Source organism: Heptranchias perlo, chromosome 3 (genome assembly GCF_035084215.1).
Source record: "Heptranchias perlo isolate sHepPer1 chromosome 3, sHepPer1.hap1, whole genome shotgun sequence".
Classification (NCBI taxonomy): Eukaryota; Metazoa; Chordata; class Chondrichthyes; order Hexanchiformes; family Hexanchidae; genus Heptranchias; species Heptranchias perlo.
Window position 1 is genome coordinate 39,158,897 of NC_090327.1, and position 23,670 is coordinate 39,182,566.

Consider the following 23,670-nt stretch of genomic DNA (forward strand, 5'->3'; position numbering starts at 1 on the left):
TTATCCACTAGTGAGACAACAGCATTAACAGCTCTTTCCAAATCTCAAGGTGCAAATTCAAACTGAACTGACCAACACGTAACCAATATAAGCACAAATTGAGCGAAGTTACCTATCCTTTTTTACACTCTGGGACTAAACTATACAGACCTTAAGGTCACAGCTTTGATCCTTGATCTGTGCTGTTAACAGGAGAGCAACATTGGCTGCCCCACCAATGGGCCAGGAAGGAGGAAAGTCAACCAGGCTTTTTGTTCCGGATTATGCACTGACCCTTGCTGAAAGTTTGCAATTCTGGATATTGGTTGTAATGGCCTACATGGTCTAATGGCATGCCATTGCTTACTATCTAGGTTCATGCCGGTACCCATGTGCCTTCAGGAAATGATTGAAAGGGTTAAATGGATTACAGCTATTCCAACGTTGCTTTTCTAAGAGAGGAAAAGTGTTGCTCTTGGGTGCTTTCTTCTATCTAAGTTAGGGGAATGTAGTCAGTATATGGAAACACAGCAATTATTGTGCCGTACACTGAAATGTTTTAATTTTTTTTAAGCAGCAGATGTTGAAGAGGAAAAAATGGAAACTCAGGAATCTGAAGGGCAAGAACCAGAAAAAGTGAGTGAAATCATGGTCTGGGGCGGCTGCACACAGATGGGGGGAGTGGCAAGATGATGTGCAATTCCAGTGCTCTGCTCAATACTGTATGCTGAAGGAAAGGCAAGTTTGTATCGCACCTTTTATAGTGACAAAACATCTGAAAGTACTTGATAGTGAAGTATTTTTGAAAGCAGTTACTGTTATGAATCCATTCTTACCCAAGCAATGATACATGAACAGCCATGAAATAAATGACCAGTTAATCTGTTTTTGGTGGTATTGGTTGAGGGAGGGTTGTTGGCCAGGAAACTGAGAGAATTCCTTGTCCCAATGCCACTGGATCTTCGAACATCCACCTAAGCAGGCAAATGAGACCTTGGTGTGAAGCCTCATCCGAAGAAATGCTCCTCAGGCAATGCAATGCGGCGCTCGTTTAGTCCTGCATGAGCGTCAGCCTGGATTATGCACTCAAGGCTTTAACCCACAAACTTCTGTCCTGAAGACGAGTGTTATGACTGGAGTCAAAGTGACAAGGAGGCTGATTGAACATTTCGCAGAGGGTATGGATCAGCAGATTTTCTTTGCAAGCGATTAATGTCCTTCCAAGCTCCTGTGCTGTTGTGTGGTGGAGGTGCTCCGCAAAAGCCATTAAAAGAAAAAGAAAGACTTGCATTTATGTAGCACTTTTCATGACCTGAGGGCGGCCCAAAGTGCTTTACAGCCAATGAAGTATTTTTGAAGTGTAGTCACTGTTGTAACGTAGGAAACGTGGCTGCCGATTTGCGCACAGCAAGCTCCCACAAACAGCAATTTGATAATGACCGGATAATCTGTTTTAGTGATGGTTGAGGGATAAATATTGGCCAGGACAGCGGGACAGTTCTCCTGCTCTTCGAAATAGTGCCGTGGAATCTTTTACGTCCACCTGAGAGCCTTGGGACTTTTTACTATGTTAACGGCGCTATCTAAATGCAGAAAACAGTGACACAGGCCTGCGAGCAAGTTGCCTAACCTAGGCAAGAACAGCTCATTGTGTGATGAATCCCAAAGTAGAATTATGTACAAACTACAACATAGAATCAGGCCATTAAGCCTAATCAGTCCATTTTGGTGTATATCCTTCACACAAGCAGTAGTCCTAATCCCATGTGTTTCCCATATCCCTTTATCCCCATTTCCTTCAACCACTAAACTAACCTATTCTTAAATGTTGATGTGGTCTCTGCTTCAATCACCAACTCCAGTAGTGCATTCCACAGCCTCACAACCATCTGTATATTAAAAAAAAAAGTTTCTCCAGCTCTCTTAAATTTGTGACCGTAGCCATGGTGCATTGTTCATCCTTGTCCTTCTCGACCGCTCTACAGCCTTTGACATGGTTGACCACACCATCATCCTCCCAAAGCATACAAGGAAATCTTATAAGGGAGTTGTGTATTGAACAGACGTGTTTGCCTTTTACCAGGTGGAAAACAAAGAAGAGACCGAAGCAGCTTCTGAGAGTACAGAGAAGATGCAAGCCCCTTCTCCGAAGGAGTTGGTGTCAGAGAAACCCATGGAAGGCGAAACGGCTAGCATGGATGTTAAGCCAGGTAGGCGCAAGAAGTGCCTTTCATACGGTGAGAAACTTTGAAATGGATGTCAAACAGGGTTCATGTGCCGCATCAAGTGAGTGGGCTGTGGATGAAGACTAGATTTCAAATTTTCTTAAGACTCAAGCATTTAAAAATACGTCTAAAAATTTCAGGATGACTTGAGTGTTAGTAATACCATTTGCACAGTTTCCCACTGACAATTAAAAATAAAAAAAAATAAACTCCCATGTGTTGTAAAAATCCAGCTCCAATTTCAGCTGGCATGGCCCTTTACTGGCATAGCCTTGTCTGGCCCACTAACCTCTTATCTTCTGCCACTCAGTCTGGTCTATTGTGACACCTGCTCTGCTCACCGCTGGTAGCTCTGCAGTCCATGTCGTGAAGGTGCTCCCACAGTGCAGTTAGGTAAGAAGTTCCAGGATTTTAACCCTGCGACAATGAAGGAACGGCAGTATATGTCCAAGTCTGGATGGTGTGTACCTTGGAGGTGGTGATGTTCCCATGCACCTGCTGCCTTTGACCTTCCAGGTGAGTATCTGGCTTCCAGCTCCGTGTTTGGAAATCCCTGGCCTAAATCAACCCATCAGGGAGCATTTTAAAATCCTGCAGGCCTGTGATGCTCAAAAAGCTGAAGCAGATAGTCCAAGGAACTTGATGTGCACAAATAGAAAGTAACTGCTGGGGCTGGGTGTGGGAGTTCATGGAGTGTCTGTCCTACTGGGTAAATATGTTGTCTTTTCATGTATTCAACCAAATAGACCAGAAAGGCCCCAGGTTTGATTTCTCAGCTGTGTGGAGTTTGTTGATCTCAGTCAGAACAGCAGTGAGTGTACTGCAACTCCTCCTTCCCCTGGGCTTGGGGGGGGCGGAGGGGATGGCCAAGCAGCTGGGGTTCCTGCTTTTGGCCTCTGTGCAATGATTGTTTCTGTGGGCATCTGGTTATGATTGGATTGGGTGTAGCCATCATGTCCTACATGTTTGAATGGGCACATGGGAACAACACCAACTGCACATTCCCCTCCAAGTCATACACCATCCTGACTTGGAAATATATTGCCGTTCCTTCATCGTCGCTGGGTCAAAATCCTGGAACTCCCTACCTAACAGCACTGTGGGAGAACCTTCACCACATGGACTGCAGCGGTTCAAGAAGGCGGCTCACCACCGCCTTCTCAAGGGCAATTAGGGATGAGCAATAAATGTTGGCTTCGCCAGCGACGCCCACATCCCATCAACGAATAAAAAAAAAGGCTGGCCTTCGCTATTTAGACTCGTGGACAGTGGCCATATGGACAAGGTACCCCTGAAGTTGTCCCCCAGCAAGAGAAGGGCACAGTAGCCTTGTGGTTCTGGTACATGATTAGCAACTCCAAGCTCAAGTGTTCAAATCAAAATTTTGACTTCAAGAAATCTGGAAATTTGCGGGCTGGCATCAGAAAATAACCGTGAAGCTGTCGGATTGTTATAAAAACCCAACTGGTTCACTGTTGACTTTCAGGAAAGAGAACCTGGCACCTGTGGGTGGTCTGGCCCTACACGTGACTCTGGCCTCATACTACAAGGTTGACTCTTAGTGCCTTCAGGGCAACAAGGGATGTGCAATAAATACTGGTGTCAGTGTCGGCCGCATCCCAAGAACATATTGGAGTTGGCTCCTTCAAGAGCGATGAGAGAAAACTGAGGGGAGAAGATGAGTGGTGGAACAAACTCCCCTATTGTTGAGTTTGTTCCGACAAGCTGGCGGAACTCTAGCTGATCAGGACAGATATTTTTTGCCGAGTTGAATGCGCGCAGAGAAAGATCATTCTTGCTAAGTGATGTGACCTAAGCTGACAAGATTCCACTTTTAGTTAGCAAAGGGAAGGTGGAGAGATCTGTGTGTCCTCTAACATAAACGTCTGCTCTTTCATTTTGCAATTCAATCTGGCAGAGTAGTATTTGAATCTGCAATGAAAGACTACTGTTAATCCACTGTTTTCATCTTGGTTTGCAATTAAAGAACTGGATACCACTGAAGTGCCACATAATCATAAACGTGCTAAAGGATGATCGATAGTGCACATATTGGGTCACCTCAGTTCTTCACTATTGTTTTCAAAACTGCTGGTTTGATCTTGCCTCAGATGTTTCTCCCCTTTTAGTGATAGACCGAGATCGTTCAGCAGTGTGTTAAGGTGCTGAATATATGCAGATTTTTTTTCATCTGTAGTTTCTCTTCTGTGTCTTCTGTGGTATGAATGGGAATAAAGTTATTGGAGGGCAGTTACACACAATGTTACCTCCTGAGCTACTCTTGAGCAGCAATAAACGACAGATGAGGGAAGGCTGAAGTGTACATGTATCTCTTGGGATTCAACTTGGCTGTGAGTTCTCAATTAGTGGCATGACTGACCAGTGCTCGCCCTGGTTTGCATGTATGGGTAAGGCATTCGAGCTTCAGAACACTCGGCCAGAGTTTTTGTTGTTGGGATATGGGTGGTGTTGGCAAGGCTGCATTTTTTGCCCATCCCCGATTGCCCGGAGAAGGTGGTGGTGGGCTTTCTTAAGTACTGATTGTAGACCACTTCAGAGGGCATTCAGGATTAACCACTTGGTTTACATTTGGAGTCACATGGCTGGGTAGAGTGAGCAAGTTCCTTTCCCAGAAGGATGTTAGTGAATTGGCTGGGTTTATGTAACAGTCTGACGACTTTGATCATTTTCTCAGCTGCAAATTACCAGATTTATTGAGTTCAATTTCACCATATGCTGAAGTGGGATTGGAACTCACAAGCTCCAGGTTGGTAGTTCAGAGCCAATAACCACTACACAGCTGTATCCTGAAGAGTCATTACCTTCAGAGGGAGGAAGGGAAAATTTGGGGGTAAAAGGGCAAAATAAGGTTGCGTCTACTGCAGGATATTGTAGTGTTACGTTACTTCAATAGTCCCGTTTAAACGCCTCAGTTAGTGTCCTGTAATAGTGCACATTTTTTTTGACTTTTACAGCCTTATGACAGCCACCTGCTCTGGAATATAGCGGGGAGACTGGCCAGTGATACTGCAATGGTGCTGTCATATCGTGGCTTGTGTTTCGCTCACGGTGACTTGTAATGTTATTTAAGTTTTCTCGTTACTGCACAGATTGGTGCATTTTTTTTTCTTGAATGGCAAAATTTCAGCTGTTTTCTCCTTCACTGTGGTGACTGTAACGTCATAGAAGCATTGAGCAGTGGCTTCGTTCCATTCTAAGTGGTTTACACGGTTGAAGAAGCTTTGTTATGATGGGGTTAGGCAGATAATGAGATTGTCAAGTGCGGCTATGTTTCGGAGGCGATTTTTCCTCTTGAATAGGTGCTTTTCATTTTGTTCCAGTAGTGGTGCTGAATAATGCATGTGTTCGCTGAAGAAATTGAGCTTCTCCCCAGATTGATTGCTGTTTTTACACCGTTGCTTTCGGCTAAACGCAGTTTGAATGAAGAGGGAGGGTGGCGGGGTGGGGGGCGGTTGCTGTCTTGACCGCATTTAAACTGCTGGCAATGGTTAATGAAATCTGCCAATCTGTTCAGTTACTTTTGTACATCTGGTTTGGCTGAAGGGTACCTAGGCTATTCTATAGTGTTTTTACATTGTCATTCGGACTCCGGTGGAATGGTAGTTGGATGCAGTTTGAAAACTTTTTATGAAGTGTGTACCAATTCCAGCAGAGGCCCATAGAAGAGGAGTTTTGTGCTGCCTTTGGCAGATCTGGGACGCTGCCAAAGGCATGAAGGTTGTATTATTCGTACTGGAGACTCCCCTTAATTGGAAAGACTGCCAAGGTGGTCTGCAGCTGGCAAACTTCTGAGGTCAATCCGATTCTGTGGTGCATGTTTGTGAAATTGTATTTCATGAGCTGCCTCCCTTCTCCCACCCCACCCAACAAAATCAGCCTGAAACCCAACAGCAGCTCTTTGTATATCCGAGTCTTGTTTGGGCCCCTATAACATGATGGTAACAAACTGATTTGAGTAAAAACTTGTTGCTGACTATGACCTGTGATCATTTCACCCAAGTTTGTCAGTTTTTTTAATTTGCTGGTGGTGCTATGTGGCCACAACTAGGCTGGACAGCATTCAAAAAATGCCCATTACTTGCATTTCTTCCCACTCACATCCAGACAGTTCCCTCATGGGCAGTTGGTCTCCAAAGGTTCATCATGACTTCCATACTTTTGTGCTCCATGCCTCTATTTATAAAGCCCAGGATCACGTATGCTTTTTCAACCGCTTTCTCAACCAGCCCTGCCCCCTTCAACGATTTGTGCACATATACCCCCAGATCTCTGTTTCTGTACTCCTTTTAGAATTGTGCCCTCTAGTTTATATTGTCTCTCCTCGTTCTTCCTACGGAAATGTATCACTTCATATTTTTCTGCGTTAAATTTCATGTGCCATGTGTCCGCCCAAGCCACCAGCCTGTCTATGTCCTCTTGAAGTCTATTACTATCCTCCTCACTGTTCACTACACTTCCAAGTTTAGTGTCATCTGCATATTTTGAAATTGTGCCCTGTACACCCAAGTCCAAGTCATTAATATATATCGAGAAAAACAGTGGTCCCAGCACTGACCCCTGGGGATCACCACTATATACCTTCCTCCAGTCCAAAAAACAAGTGTTCACCACTACTCTGTTTCCTGTCCCGTAGCTAATTCCATATCCATGTTGCTACTGTCCCTTTTTTTTATTCCATGGGTCGCAATCTTGATGATAAACACACAGTGCGGCACTGTATCAAACACCTTTTGAAAATTCATATACACCACATCAACTGCATTGTCCTTAATCTACCCTCTTTTTTTGTTCGTTCACGGGATGTGGACGTCGCTGGCGAGGCCAGCCTTTATTGCCCATCCCTAATTGCCCTTGAGAAGGTGGTGGTGAGCCGCCTTCTTGAACCGCTGCAGTCCGTGTGGTGACGGTTCTCCCACAGTGCTGTTAGGAAGGGAGTTCCAGGATTTTGACCCAGCGACAATGAAGGAACGGCGATATATTTCCAAGTCGGGATGGTGTGTGACTTGGAGGGGAACGTGCAGGTGGTGTTGTTCCCATGCGCCTGCTGCTCTTGTCCTTCTAGGTGGTAGAGGTCGTGGGTTTGGGAGGTGCTGTCGAAGAAGCCTTGGCGAGTTGCTGCAGTGCATCCTGTGGATGGTACACACTGCAGCCACTGTGCGCCAGTGGTGAAGGGAGTGAATGTTTAGGGTGGTGGATGGGGTGCCAATCAAGCGGGCTGCTTTATCTTGGATGGTGTCGAGCTTCTTGAGTGTTGTTGGAGCTGCACTCATCCAGGCAAGTGGAGAGTATTCCATCACACTCCTGACTTGTGCCTTGTAGATGATGGAAAGGCTTTGGGGAGTCGGGAGGTGAGTCACTCGCCGCAGAATACCCAGCCTCTGACTTGCTCTCGTTGCCACAGTATTTATATGGCTGGTCCAGTTAAGTTTCTGGTCAATGGTGACCCCCAGGATGTTGATGGTGGGGGATTCGGCGATGGTAATGCTGTTGAATGTCATGGGGAGGTGGTTAGACTCTTGTTGGAGATGGTCATTGCCTGGCACTTATCTGGCGCGAATGTTACTTGCCACTTATGAGCCCAAGCCTGGATGTTGTCCAGGTCTTGCTGCATGCGGGCTCGGACTGCATCATTATCTGAGGGGTTGCGAATGGAACTGAACACTGTGCAGTCATCAGCGAACATCCCCATTTCTGACCTTATGATGGAGGGAAGGTCATTGATGAAGCAGCTGAAGATGGTTGGGCCAAGGACAATGCCCTGAGGAACTCCTGCAGCAATGCCCTGGGGCTGAGATGATTGGCCTCCAACAACCACTACCATCTTCCTTTGTGCTCGGTATGACTCCAGCCACTGGAGAGTTTTCCCCCTGATTCCCATTGACTTCAATTTTACTAGAGCTCCTTGGTGCCACACTCGGTCAAATGCTGCCTTGATGTCAAGGGCAGTCACTCTCACCTCACCTCTGGAATTCAGCTCTTTTGTCCATGTTTGGACCAAGGCTGTAATGAGGTCTGGAGCCGAATGGTCCTGGCGGAACCCAAACTGAGCATCGGTGAGCAGATTATTGGTGAGTAAGTGCTGCTTGATAGCACTGTCGACGACACCTTCCATCACTTTGCTGATGATTGAGAGTGGACTGATGGGGTGGTAATTGGCCGGATTGGATTTGTCCTGCTTTTTGTGGACAGGACATCCCTGGGCAATTTTCCACATTGTCGGGTAGATGCCAGTGTTGTAGCTGTACTGGAACAGCTTGGCTAGAGGCGCAGCTAGTTCTGGAGCACAAGTCTTCAGCACTGCAGCTGGGATGTTGTCGGGGCCCATAGCCTTTGCTGTATCCAGTGCACTCAGCCGTTTCTTGATATCGCGTGGAGTGAATCGAATTGGCCGAAGACTGGCTTCCGTGATGGTGGGGATATCGGGAGGAGGCTGAGATGGATCATCCACTCGGCACTTCTGGCTGAAGATGGTTGCAAACGCTTCAGCCTTGTCTTTTGCACCCACGTGCTGGACTCCGCCATCATTGAGAATGGGGATGTTTGCAGAGCCTCCTCCTCCCGTTAGTTGTTTAATTGTCCACCACCATTCACGACTGGATGTGGCAGGACTGCAGAGCTTTGATCTGATCCGTTGGTTGTGGAATCGCTTAGCTCTGTCTATAGCATGTTGCTTCCGCTGTTTAGCATGCATGTAGTCCTGAGTTGTAGCTTCACCAGGTTGGCACCTCATTTTTAGGTACGCCTGGTGCTGCTCCTGGCATGCTCTTCTACACTCCTCATTGAACCAGGGTTGATCCCCTGGCTTGTTGGTAATGGTAGAGTGAGGAATATGCCGGGCCATGAGGTTACAGATTGTGCTGGAATACAATTCTGCTGCTGCTGATGGCCCACAGCGCCTCATGGATGCCCAGTTTTGAGCTGCTAGATCCATTCTGAATCTATCCCATTTAGCACGGTGGTAGTGCCACACAACACGTTGGATGGTGTCCTCAGTGCGAAGACGGGACTTCATCTACACAAGGACTGTGCGGTGGTCACTCCCACCAATACTGTCATGGACAGATGCATTTGCGACAGGTAGATTGGTGAGGACGAGGTCAAGTAAGTTTTTCCCTCGTGTTGGTTCGCTCACCACCTGCTGCAGGCCCAGTCTAGCAGCTATGTCCTTCAGGACTCGGCCAGCTTGGTCAGTAGTGGTGCTACCGAGCCACTCTTGGTGATGGACATTGAAGTCCCCCACCCAGAGTACATTTTGTGCCCTTGCTACCCTCAGTGCTTCCTCCAAGTGGTGCTCAACATGGAGGAGGACTGATTCATCAGCTGAGGGAGGACGGTAGGTGGTAATCAGCAGGAGGTTTCCGTGCCATGTTTGACCTGATGCCATGAGATTTCATGGGGTTACCTCATCAAAAAACTCTATCAAGTTGGTTAAACACAATTTGCCTTTAACAAATCTGTGCTGGCTTTCCCTAATCAATCCACTGATAACCCTTTTGTTTGGTCTCCAATATGAGGTACCTTGGGATGCTTTATTGCATTAAAGGGAACTGGATTAACATTAGAAGAGAGTCAGCTAGTAACCGAGTGCTGCCTGGGACAGGTATTTGAGCTCCAAGATTTTCGTCTCCACTGCTACCCAGAACACAGGTAGAGATCAAAGATCAAGAGATTGTTACATTAGTGGTTTGTACTACAGACCCTCTAATTGTGAGAAGGAAATGGAACAGGAAATTTGTGGACAGATCAGAGAGAAATAGGAATGACAAAATTAGCATTCCAGGAGATTTTACTTTACCACTCATTGGGACTGGGAGGGAGTAAACAGAGAAAATGGAATGGAATTCCTAAATTGTGTGCACGACTCTTTCCTTAAACAGTCTGTTTGTAGGCCGACAAGGGGATAGGCTTCGCTGGATCTCATTGAGTAACAAAATAGATGAAGTAGATGAGTTAAATGTGGATGAGCCCCTCAGGAATGGTGACAATAATAATAAGGTTTCATGTCATTGAATAGAAAAGTTAGGTATTCTACAAATATATCAATAAGAATTATTAAATGAGTTAGGACACCTGTAAGAAGAGGGTAATCAGTCAGTAGAGGATAAACAAATTGGCATGAATACTTAACAAGTACTTTGCATCTGTTTTTACAGAAGAGAAGGATATGGGGAGGAGGTAAATCTTGAATTGACTAAAAGTAAGATGAGATTTTATAGTTAAAATGCAAGTATGGAAAAGTTGGTTAAGCTCAAGGATCCTGAGGAGGAAAGAACAAGGGGATGGGAATAATTGGATAGCTTTTTCCAAGATCCTGCACTGGCACGATGGGCTGAATGGCCTCCTTCTGTGCTGTAAGATTCTATGAAATGGAGGCATAAGTAGTGGGAACTCTAGAAATTATAATTCAGGGCTCTATTGAGAGTGGATGTGTGCCAGTGGACTAGAGTGGCCAATGTAATACCCACTTTTCGAAAAGAGAGGCAGAGCTAACCCAGGTAATTAATTACAAGCCAGTTAGTTTAACATCTGTGGTTGGGACTGTTTTGGATTAATCAATTAAAGATGAAATGACTACATGTTTTTTATTCGTTCATGGGATGGGGATGTGGGCATTGCTGGCAAGGCCAGCATTTATTGCCCATCCTTAATTGCTCTTGAGAAGGTGGTGATGAGTCGCCGCCTTGAACCGCTGCAGTCCGTGTGGTGAAGGTTCTCCCACAGTGCTGTTAGGAAGGGAGTTCCAGGATTTTGACCCAGCGACGATGAAGGAACGGCGATATATTTCCAAGTCGGGATGGTGTCTGATTTGGAGTAGATGAAGAATAAATAATTTGAAGCAAATTTCAGGAAGTAAGATCGGTTGCGTTTGACAAACCAGGTAGTTCTTTGAGGAGGTGACAGATATAGCGGATGGGGTCAAATGCAGTGGATATGGTGTACGTGGACTTTGAAAGCATTTGACAAGGTACCACACAGGAAACTATTGGAGAAGATTGAAGGGAATGGAATTCGAGGAAAAGTAGCAAATTGCAGAAAAAACTGGTTGGAAGGTTGTACCGTTGCTTAAAAAGGGAGAAAGGGATAGACCGAGTAATTCGAGGCCAGTCAGTCTAACCCTGGTGGTGGGCAAATTATTGGAAAAAGTCTGAGCAACAGTATAAATTGTCATTTAGAAAGGCACACAATAATTAGGACAGTCAGCATGGATTTGTTATGGGAAGGTCGTGTCTGACCAACTTGAATTTTTTGAGGACGCAATAAGGAGGGTTAATGAGGGTAGCAAGTTTGATATAATCGACGTGGATTTTAGCAAGACTTTCGACAAGATCTCTTGTGGCAGACTGGTCAGAAAAGTGAAAGCCCATGGAATCCAAGGGAAAGTATCTAGTTGGATCCAAAATTGGTTCAGTGGTAGGAAGCAAAGGATAATGGTCGGGTGTTTCCATTGGGGTTCCACAGAGCTTAGTGCTGGGTCCCTTGCTTTTCGTGGTATAGATCAATGATTTAGACTTAAATGTAGGGGGTGTGACTAAGAAGTTTGCTGATGATACAGAAATTGGCTACGTGGTTGATAGTGGGGAAGAAAGCTTTGGACTGCAGGAAGATATCAATGGACTGGTCAGATGGGCAGACAAGTGGCAAAGGAAGTCAGTTTGGAGAATTGTATGGTCACGCATTTGGGGAGGGCGAACAAGGCAAGGCAATATATAATAAATGATAGGATACTGAAGTGTGGAGCAACAGTGGGACCTTGTAGTGCATGTCCACAGATCCCTGAAGATAGCAGGACAGGTAGATAAGGTAGTTAAGAAAGCATAAGGGATACTTTCCTTTATTAGCCGAGGCACAGAATATAAGAGCAGGGAGGTTATGCAAGAACTGTATAAAACACTAGTTAGGCCACAGCTGGAGTACTGTACAGTTTTGGTCACTACATTACAGGAACGATGTGATTGCACTCGAGAGGTTACAGAGGAGATTTACGAGGATGTTGCCAGGGCTGGAGGATTTTAGCTCTGAGGAAAGACTGGATAGGCTGGGGTTGCTTTCTTTGGAACAGTGGAGGCTGAGGGGTGATTTAATTGAGGTGTATAAAATTGTGAGGGAGCCAAGATAGAGTGGATAGGAAGGACCTATTTCCCTTAGCAGAGGGGTCAACAACCAGGAGGCATAGATTTAAAGTAATTAGTAGAAGGATTCGTGGGGAGCTGAGGAGAAATCTTTTCACCCAGAGGGTGATGGGGGGTCTGGAACTCACTTCCTGAAAGGGTGGTAGAGGCAGAAACCCTCAACTCATTTAACAAGTACTTGGATGTGCACTTGAAGTGCCGTAACCTGCAGGGCTACGAACCACGAGCTGGAAAGTAGGATTAGGTTGGTTAGCTCTTTTTTGGCTGGCACAGACATGATGGGCCGAATGGCTTCCTTCTGTGCCATAAATTTCTATGATTCTATGAAGGGACAAAGGAGAGTAGGAGTTCAGGTGAATGTAGATGAAACCTTGGTAAGACTGCAGTTGGGAGTACTGTGTGCAGTTTTGGGCTCCACTTGATAGGAAGTTGAGGCAATATAAGAGGGGACAGCAGAGATTTACTCGGAGCTGCCTGATGTGAGGAAATATGAAGACAAAGGAAGACTTGGAAAATTCCAGCTGTTTTTGTTGGAGGAGATTGAGCTGATTTGATAGAGGTGTTTAAATTATGATGGGAATTGACAGAGCAAATAGAAAGACATGTTTCTAGTGATTGAGGGGTCTGGAACGAGTGGTCATATCCAAGAATAAATGTAAGCAATTTAGGTCAGAGAGCAGGCAAAACTGTTTTACAGAGGGGGTTGAGATTTTGGAATGCACTACCAGAGCTACTGATTGAAGCAGAGACCATGTCAACATTGAAGAGTAAGTTGGATAGATGGTTGAAGGAAAGAGGGAGACAAGGATATGAGATATTTCTGCCTTCACAAAGGAGGACACAAATAACCTGCCAGAAATGTTAGGGGACCAAGGGTCTAGTGAGAGGGAGGAACTGAAGGAAACCAGTATTCGTTAAAAAAAAAGTGCTAGGGAAATTAATAGGGCTAAAGGCTGACAAATCCTCAGGGCCTGATAATCTACATCCCAGAGTACTAAAGGAAGTGGCCCTGGAAATAGTGGATGCATTGGTGATCATCTTCCAAAATTCTATAGACTCTGGAACAGTTCCTACAGATTTGAGGGTGGCAAATGTAACCCCACTATTTAAAAAAGGAGGGAGAGAAAAAACAGGAAATTACAGACCAGTTGCCTAACATCAGTAGTGGGGAAAATGTTAGAGTCTATTATAAAAGATGTGATAACAACACTTGGAGGGCATTAACGGATTGGACAAAGTCAGCACGGGTTTATGAAAGGGAAATCATGCTTAACAAATCTCCTGGAGTTTTTTGAGGATGTAACTAGTAGAATTGATAGGGGAGAACCAGTGGATGTGGTGCACTTGGATTTTCAGAAGGCTTTTGATAAGGTCCCACACAACAGGATAGTGTGCAAAATAAAGCACATGGGATTGGGTGGAATATACTGACACGAATTGAGAATTGGTTGACAGACAGGAAACAGAGAGTAGGAATAAATGGGTGGCAGGCAGGGATCAGTGCTTGGGCCCCAGCTATTCACAATATATATCAATGATTTGGATGAGGGAACGAAATGTAACATTTCCAAGTTTGCAGATGACACAAAGCTGGGGTGGAATGTGAGCTGTGAGGAGGATGCAAAGAGGCTCCAATGTGATTTAGACAAGTTGAGTGAGTGGGCAAGAACATGGCAGATGCAGTATAACGTGGATAAATGTGAGGTTATCCACGTTGGTTGTAAAAACAGAAAGGCAGATTATTATCTGAATGGTGATAGATTGGGAGAAGGGGAGGTGCAACGAGACCTGGATGTCCTTGTACACCAGTCGCTGAAAGTGAGCATTCAGGTGCAGCAAGCAGTTAGGAAGGCGAATGGTATGTTGGCCTTCATTGCAAGAGGATTTGAGTACAGGAGCAGGGATGTCTTACTGCAGTTACACGGGGCCTTGGTGAGACCACATCTGGAGTATTGTGTATAGTTTTGGTCTCCTTATCTGAGGAAGGACGTCCTTGCCATGGAGGGAGTGCAACGAAGATTTACCAGACTGATTCCTGGGATGCAGGACTGACGTATGAGAAGAGATTGGGTTGACTTGGCCTATATTCACTAGAGTTTAGAAGAATGAGAGGTGATCTCATCGAAACATATAAAATTCTAACAGGACTAGACAGACTAGATGCAGGGAGGATGTTCCCGATGGCTGGGGAGTCCAGAATCAGGGGTCACAGTCTCAGGATACGGGGTATGCCATTTAGAACCGAGATGAGGAGAAATGTCTTCACTCCAAGGGTGGTGAACCTGTGGAATTCTCTACCACAGAAGGCAGTGGAGGCCAAGTCATTGGATGTATTCAAGAAGGAGATTGATATATTTCTTAATGCTAAAGGGATCAAGAGATATGGGGAAAAGCGGGAACAGTATACTGAGTTAGATGATCAGCCAAGATTAATTTGAATGGCGGAGCAGGCCCGAAGGGCTGAATGGCCTACTCTTTTTGTATGTCTGTGTTCTATGTTGAGAACAAGACGGGCACATGGGATTAAGACTACTGCTCGTGTGGAGGATAAACACCAACACTGGTTAGGCAAAACAGCCTATTTCCATGTTGTAAATTCCATGTGAAGAACTGCCTGACATCAGTTCTGAATTTGCCTTTAGCCATTTTCTACCAGTGTGTTTCTTACCCTGTCATGGTTTAATTTTTGCATACTGATTGCTTCAGAGGTTGTAGGGGATTGTTGGAGCTCTGGATAAAACTGCAATAAAGAAAATTAAATCTACTGTAAACTGTAGTGCACTTGTGCCAGTCACTGTTCCCCAAGTGAGGAGGATGGGGTGGGGTGAGGTGTAATCAATGCACAGCAGTCTGGACTGCTGTGCATTGTTTTTGATATGTGGTAAGTGAATTTCTCATTGCATAGTGTCGCGTTTATCTTTTTCTGTGCAAGTATTAGTGACTGCAATCTGCCAGACTGGGTGTCTGATCATAGATAAGATACCTTTGCACCAACAATGTCCTTTTGAGAGTATATTGGCGAGGCTTTAATTGGATTCTTTTTTAGCAAGTGTTCAGAAAACAGCAGAAGTAGTTGTATGGTATGTGTTGTATGGAAGTTGAAGCACAGGTTTGGAAAGCTAAACCAGTTTATTCCGTTTTCGAAAGGACAAGTGTATGTGAACAAAGCCAAGACAACTTGTGCTTTATTGAGCTATGTTTAGATTTTCCTCATCTTTTCGAATTTACTTGGTCTTTTGGTCTGACAGTTGTAGCAGATGAAAAAGACAAAGAGGAGAACAAGGAGAATATTGACGTCAGTGGCAAAGACAAAGAGTTGGACGTTGGGAGGAAGAAGCTCGACCACCACATTGGTGAAGGGAACATTGTCACTGCTGCCGCCGCGGCTCTGGCCTCAGCTGCTACGAAGGCAAAGGTAACTTTTATATTCAGCTGTCAGTTTTTCTGTGATCAGAACAGTCCAAAAGAAAGAACTTTCATTTGTATAATGCCTTTCACAATCTCAGGACATCCCAAAGCGCTTTACAGCCAATATATTTTGTCAGTGCAATCACTGTTGTAATGTAGGGAAATGCAGCAGCCAATTTGCACACAGCAAGGTCCCACATAAAGTGATGAGATAAATTACCAGTAATGTTGGTAGAGGAGTAAATATTAATCAGGACACTGAGAACTTCCCTGCTTTTCTTCAAATAGTGTAATGCGATCTTTTGTGTCCACCTCAGAGGGCAGACAGTACATCACTTTAATATCTCGTTCAAAAAAGTGACCTCCAGCAGTGCAGCACTCCCTCAGTATTGCACTGAAGTCGCAGCGTAGATTATATGCTCAAGTTTCTAGAGTGGATTTTGAACACACAGCCTTCTGACTGTGAGGTGAGACGGCCAACACTGAGCCACAGCTGACACCTTGCGCTAGAATTCAGGTAATGGCTTCTGTTCAAGATTGCCTGTTCTTGTAATACCTTTATGAGTAACTAGCAAGGAGTTGCAGACCCTCATTAAAACAATTCTTTTGCACATCATAGTTTTTCCTCTTGTCCTGATCGCTTGTGAAAAAGTGGTTCCAGGATATAGGCATCCCTTTGGTACCTCTTCACATTGGACCTAGATAGTAAGACAGCATTAAACAGATAGGGTTTGAGGACAATGCGTTCACAGCTAAGTCCTCACTTGACATCAACAGATGTGCACTTTCTAGTAGGATGCAGAACGGGGTGATCAAGAGTGAGAACATCCAGCTGGTTTCCCCCCCCATTACTATTCCATGTGTATATTTCCCCACTGAGGCGTTCCCTGTTTATCCGTCAATTTATGATAGAGCAAGCTGCTAACAATGAGTTTGTTTATACAGTTGGTCCACTATAAGCCCCTGTCCCATATCCCTCTCTGGTCAGTGCTGGAAGTCAGATTTGTCCAGGTGTAAGTTGTATAGGGCCTATATTGCTTTGTGCTCAATTCTAAAATGATTACAATACAGTGACTGATAAACAGTAACGCCTCTGTGGGAAAATGTACACGTGGAATAGTAGTGGGGGAAAAGCAGTTGGATGTTCCCACTCCTGATCACCGTATTGTATCCCCTAGTAAAAAGTGCACATCTGTTGATGTCAAGTGAGGACTGAGCTGTGAATGCATTACCCTGAAACCCTATCTATTTATTGCTGACTCATTGTCCAGGACCAAGGTGAAGAAAGAGGTACCAAAGGGTACCCCACACAGCAAGAACCTGCCTGTTAAAATGAGCTCCTATCCCAGTGAGTAGAGCACACAGTGAATGTGACCCTGAAAACTAGGGTGCCATGTTGGTGCTGTCATTGGCAAATGATCTTGAAGCTGCCATTAAAGGCCAGATAGATGCAGTGGTGGAAGCTTCTGCATTCTTTTGTGGGCAGCTGAGGGAATAACAAACATGTCATGGTGAGTGTGTGAGTAATTTTAATATGATATAGACGGAGATTGGCTTACTAAAAACAGCCCAGCATTCTCATTGAAGTAACTTGATGGATTTGTTCAAGGGATTGCTGGATCTCATCTCATCAGTTTTGCCTGTGCTGGACAGGTGTGCTGGGGGAATTATACATCACGTTTCCTTGGCATTTTCTCTTGACAGTTCTGATAAAAGATTCTGATTACTTGCTGCTTTTTGTCAGCATATCTCTTGCATAGTTCCAGCCCTTTATGGTTAATCTGTCTTGCAGGTTCACGTTGTTGAGACTTAAAAGGAGCGGCCTATGTGAACCAGCTGGGCAATGGGGAATGGGACGAGGAGGATCGCTCTTTCAAAGAGCTGGCACAGGCACAGTGGGTCAAATGGCTGCCTCCTGTGCTGTATCATTTTTTGATTCTAAGTCGTCACTATGTTGTCTCATGGTAACCTGACAATGTACACTGAAGCATCATAGGATATAATGTGCTCATTAGCGGCTCTTACTAATTGGGAACTCTGATTCCAAGGTGCTTCGTGTACTTGAAAGACTAAATAGACGGTTCTTTTTGCTTTGAATTTAGCGCTAGTCTGCTTTTAGTGTAAGATCCTTCCTCCCCTGGTGGGTCAGTGCAGGGCTAGAAAAATGCAAGACACTTCTTGGGGAGTGGCGGATTGGGAATGCTGCTTTCCTCCTTTAGTGAGTGGAGAAGTTGAACCCTTTACTGACTTTACGCCTTGTACCAATGTGCTTTTCACTGTCTGCTACTTTATCTGGTACCTTCAGGACTGCTGGTAGTGGTGGGAGCTGATTTTGAACATTAAGAACATCACATTAACTTGTTGCACATTTTAGTGTGGTGGTTCACATGCAATTTAGCCAAGTGACAATGCTGTGAGATACACATTTTCAAAAACACACAAAACACTGCCAACTTGTATCGTTCTTCATGGTAAGGTGCTTATAATTTTCCACCTTGCTGTGTGTGAATGGTTTGAAAACTCAGCTGATTGTCTCTGCTCATTTACGTGACTGGTTTCAATTGAGGGTGTTGCAGTATTTGCTGGTGTTTACAATAGGGGAGGGGAGAGGAGGCAACAGAAATATTCTTGTTTTTCTCAGCTGTGTTTGTCATCATCCCTTTCTTGGGTTGTCACAAGTGATTGTGTCCTGCTGAAGCAGAGGTCATTCAAACTATCTGCTCCCAACGTCTGGCTGTGCTGCCCTCAAGGCACTTTTATATCTTGCTGCTAGTTTTGCCAGTTGGCACTATCCTGCCACCCCAGTGCAGTTCCCCTGTTGACACTTCCAATCGGTGTTCTCCTGTCGGGAGCTGGTGAATTCTGCTGTAGTGAAGAACCGTGGGTTTTTGCTGCAGCCGGGGCAGTCTTTAACTCTCTCTAACTGCAGCGTAAGGGGAGATGTGAAGCATTTTCTTAATGCTGCAGCTTTTAAATCTAAAGGGATCGTCATTTGGTCAAGTTGAAGTTCTTCCTCCCTGCCGCCTTTGGGGATGCACTCAAAAATCTGATCAGATTATGGTCCTTGCTGTAGAGCGAGAGAACTAACTTACGTAGTGCCTTTCTCGTATTGGGACAACCAAAATGAATTACGTTTTTGAAGGTGTCATCACTGTTATGTCAGCAAATGCGGCAGTCAGTTTGTGCTAAGCAAACACCAAGGAGGAGGTGATTGTTTTCATACCTTCACACTTCCCCTGGAGAATGGTGTGAAGTAGTGGAAGGATTCGCAGGCTGATTAACAGTCTGACAGGCCGCAACATGTACACTCCTTCCATGGCTGTAGCTATCATTATACCAGCCGATGGGGTGGTTAGTCCTTTACGGCGGGAGGGTTTTATGGGCTCCCACAATCCACATGATGAGCGTGTGGTTGGCACCCACACCCACCATATGAGTACCCCACTGAATGTCAACCGAGAATTCAGAGCCGGACCTCTGCTCTCCACTCACCAGGACTGTCTGGAACTGGGTTCAAATCGTGCACCTTCTGTCTCAGAAGTAGGAATGCTACCAGGATGCCAAAAGCTCTGTCGTGGAGGTGAATGAGTAGTTTATCTCTGAGGTGTTGCTTGAGGGAAGAATAGACAGCTATTTGCCAACCAAAGGTATTAAGGGATATGGGCCAAAGGCAGGTATATGGAGTTAGATCACAGATCAGCCATGATCTTATCAAATGGCGGAGCAGGCATGAGGGGCTGAATGGCCTACTCCTGTTCCTAATGTTTGCCAGCATAACAGGAGAACTTCCTTATGTTTCATTGAATAGTGCAGTGGAATCTCTTGTGTTCACGTAAACAGACAGGGCCTCACTTGACCAGCTTATCCAAACGATGGCACCTCTGACCCAATGTAGCTTTCCCTTGGTACCACGTTGAAGTGTCAGCTTCAACTATGTCATGGACTTGAACCCCAGACTAGAAAGGCTGGCGATACGAAAAGTGGATAAGTTACCCAGTCCAGATGGGTTGCATCCAAGGTGGCTGAGAGAAGTAAGGATGGAAATTGCAGAGGTACTGGCCATAATCTTCCAATCCTCCTTCGATACGGGGGGTGGTACAGGACTGGAGAATTGCAAATGTGACACCCTTGTTTAAAAAAGGGTCTAAGGATAAACTCAGCAACTGCAGGCCAGTCAGCTTAACCTCGGTGGTGGGGAAACTTTTAGAAACAATAATCCAGGACAAAATTAAGTCACTTGGACAAATATGCATTAATTAAGGAAAGCCAGCATGGATTTGGTAAAGGCAAATAGTGTTTAACTAACCTGATAAGAGTTTTTTGAGGAGGTCAGAGAGGCTCGATGAGGGCAATGCAGTTGATGTGGTGTACGTGGACTTTCAAAGGGCGTTTTATAAAATGCCACCTAATAGGCTTGTCAGCAAAGTTGAAGCCCATGGAATAAAAGGTCAGTGGCAGCACGGATACGAAATTGGCTAAGTGACAGGAAATAGAGTAGTGGTGAACGTTTGTTTTTCGGACTGGAGGAAGGTATACAGTGGTGTTTCCCAGGGGTCAATGTTAGGACCGCTGCTTTTTTTGATATATATTAGTGACTTAGACTTGGGTGTACAGGGCACAGTTTCAAAATTTGCAGATGGCACAAAACTTGGAAATGTAGTGAATAGTGAGGAGGATAGTGATAGACTCAAAGAGGACAAAGACAGGCTGGTGGAATGAGCAGACACATGGCAGCTGAAATTTAACACAAGTGCGAAGTGCAAATGAGGGTGTAATTGGCTAAAGTGGACTGGGTCAACAGATTAGATGGTATGATGGTGGATAAGGAATGGCAAACATTCAAAAATATATTTTATGACTCGCAACAAAAATATATCCCTGTGAGGAGGAAAGACTCGACAAAAAGGGTGAACCAAGCATGGCTAACTAAGGAAGTGAAGGATGGTATCAGGTTAAAAGAAAAAGCATACAACATAGCAAAGATTACTGGTAAGCCCGAAGATTGGGAAAACTTCAAAAACCAGCAAAGGATGACTAAAAGAACAATAGAGGGAGAAAATAAATTGAGAGTAAACTAGCAAGAAATATAAAAACTGACAAAAGCTTCAAGTATATAAAAAGGAAAAGGGTAGCTAAAGTAAACATTGGTCCCTTTGAGGATGAGACTGGGAAATAATAATGAAAAACAAGGAAATTGCAGAGGAATTAAGCAGATACTTTGTATCTGTCTTCACAGTCGAAGACATTAATAACATACCAATAACAGTAGAAAATCAAGGGGCAAAGGGGAGGGAGGAACCAAAAACTATCACTAGAGAAAAAGTACGAGATAAACTAATGCTAGAATCCACTATTAAGGAAGTAGTAGCAGGACATTTGGAGACTCATAATACAATCAAGGAGAGTCAACATGGTTTTATGAAGGGGAAATCATGTCTGACAAATTTATTATTGGAGTTCTTTGAGGAAGTAACGGGTAGGGTGGATAAAGGGGAACCAATGGATGCAGTATATTTGAATTTCCAAAAGGCATTCGATAAGGTGCCACATAAAAGATTACTGCACAAAATAAGAGCTCATGGTGTTGGGGGTAATATACTGGCATGGATAGAGGATTGGCTGACTAACATAAAACAAAGAGTTGGGATAAAAGGGTCATTTTCAAAATGGCAATCTGTAACTGGTGGGGTGCCGCAGGGATCAGTGCTGGGGCCTCAACTATTTACAATATGTATATATCAATGACTTGGATGAAGGAACGGAGTGTCTTGTCAAATTTGCTGATTATACAAAGATAGGTGTAAAAGCAAGTTGCGATGAGGACACAACGTGTCTGCAAAGGGATATGGACAGGTTAAGCGAATGGGCAAACATTTGGCAGATGAAATATAATGTGGGAAAATGTGAAGTTATTCACTTTGGGAGGAAAAATAAAAAAGCAAAATATTATTTGAATAGAGAAATACTACAAAATGCTGCGGTACAGAGGGATCTGGATGTCCTCGTACATCAAACACAAAAAGTCAACATACAGGTGCAGCAGGTAATCCGGAAGGCAAACTGAATATTGGCCTTTATTTTTAGGGGGATGGAGTATAAAAGCAGGGAAGTCATGCTACAACTGTACAGGGTGCTGATGAGACCACACCTGGAGTACTGCGCACAGTTCTGGTGTCCTTATTTAAGGAAGGATATACTTGCATTGGAGGCAGTTCAGAGAAGGTTCACTAGGTTGATTCCAGGTATGGAAGGGTTGTCTTATGAGGAAAGATTGAACAGGTTGGGTCTTTACTCATTGGAGTTTCGAAGAATGAGAGGAGACCTTATTGAAACATACAAGATTCTGAGGGGACTCGATAGGGTAGATGCTGAAAGGATGTTACCCCTCATGGGGGAATCTAAAAGTAGGAGGCATCATCTCAGGATAAGGGGTCGCCCGTTTAAGACGGAAATTAGGAGGAATTTCTTCTCCCAGAGGGTCGTGAATCTTTGGACTTCTTAACCCCAAAAAGCTGTGGAGGCTGAGTCAATGAATACATTCAAGGCTGAGTTTGACAAATTTTTGATCAGCAAGGGAGTCAAAGGATATGGAGAAAAGTGGAGTTGAGGTAAAAATCAAATCAGCCGTGATCTCATTAAATGGCGGAGCAGGCTCGAGGGGCCGAATGGCCTACTCCTGCTCCTATCTCTTATGGTCTTATGATACATTTTGGTAGGAAGAATGAGGCGAGGAATTATAAACTGAAGGGTACAATTCTGAAGGGGTTGAAGGAACAGAGAAACCTGAGGGTATATGTGCACAAATCATTTAAGGTGATAGGGCAGGTTGAGAAAGCAATTAAAAAGGCATATGGATCCGAGGCTTTATAAATAGAGGCACGAGTACAAAAGCAAGGAAGCTATGATGAACCTTTTATAAAACACTGGTTCGGCCACAACTGGAGTATTGTGTCCAATTCTGGGCACCGTACTTTGGACCACACTCTGAAGGCCTTAGAGAGGGTGCAGAAAAGATTTATTGGAATGGTTCTCGGGATAATGGACTTCAGTTACGTGGGAAGGTGGGGTTGTTCTCAGAGCAGAGAAAGTTGAGAGGAGATTTGATCGAGGTATTCAAAATCATGAAGGGTCCAGACAGAATAGATAGAGAGAAACTGTTCCCATTGGCGGAAAGGTCAGAATCAGACGACATAGATTTAAGGTGATTGGAAAAAGGACCACGGGTGACATGAGGAAAAGCTTTTTTTTGCACACCGAGTGGTTGTGATCTGTAATGCACTGTCTGAGGGAGTGGTGGAAAGCAGATTCAATCGTGGCTTTCAAAAGGTAATTGGACAAGTACTTGAAGGGAAAATATTTGCAGGGCTATGCGGAAAGGGTATGGGTGTGGGACTAGCTGGATTGCTCTTGCAGAGCCGTCACGGGCTCAATGGGCCAAATGGCCTCCTTCTGTGTTGCAACCATTCTATATGACTCTCAAATTAGAGTTCTAACAACTGAGCCAAGCTGAGCATGTGTCACCATAGATAAGAATTGCATCTACTTGCTGACACACTGGCTTATTTTTCAGTAAAATGTGAAGAACCTGCAAATTCCTCTTTCCCCCTTACATGACATGCAGCCCTTTCTTCCTTGCAATCGCATGTTTTGTTAGTGATACTGGTCATAAAGTAACAGACAAGCATACCATTGGATGTTTTTCAAGTGGCAGTTCACTTGTTCTCCAAGACCATTGAGTTCCACCCAGGGGTGTGGCCATTGAGCCAAGCTATGTCCTAATTTAGTATCGCTCCACATGCACTCATCAGCAGTTATGTTTTATGAGGCTTCTTAAGGTGGGGAGAGAGACAGCAAGGTGACCAAGTTAAAGAAGAGGATTCCAAAGTACAGGGATGTATTTGTTACAT

The 23,670-nt window shown here is 44.6% G+C and overlaps 1 protein-coding gene across 3 annotated transcripts in view; it reads left to right on the forward strand.

Moving 5' to 3' along the window:
• Positions 1-23,670, forward strand: part of smarcc1a (SWI/SNF related, matrix associated, actin dependent regulator of chromatin, subfamily c, member 1a) — a 196,300-nt gene that overhangs the window by 120,371 nt on the left and 52,259 nt on the right. For 2 of the 3 annotated variants that reach the window (XM_067979058.1, XM_067979073.1), the window contains exons 22-24: positions 554-615; positions 2,063-2,189; positions 15,604-15,770. In XM_067979058.1, the coding sequence (XP_067835159.1) occupies positions 554-615; positions 2,063-2,189; positions 15,604-15,770 (356 nt within the window). The remainder of the gene's footprint in view (positions 1-553; positions 616-2,062; positions 2,190-15,603; positions 15,771-23,670) is intronic. The other variant, XM_067979066.1, reaches the window with a different exon arrangement.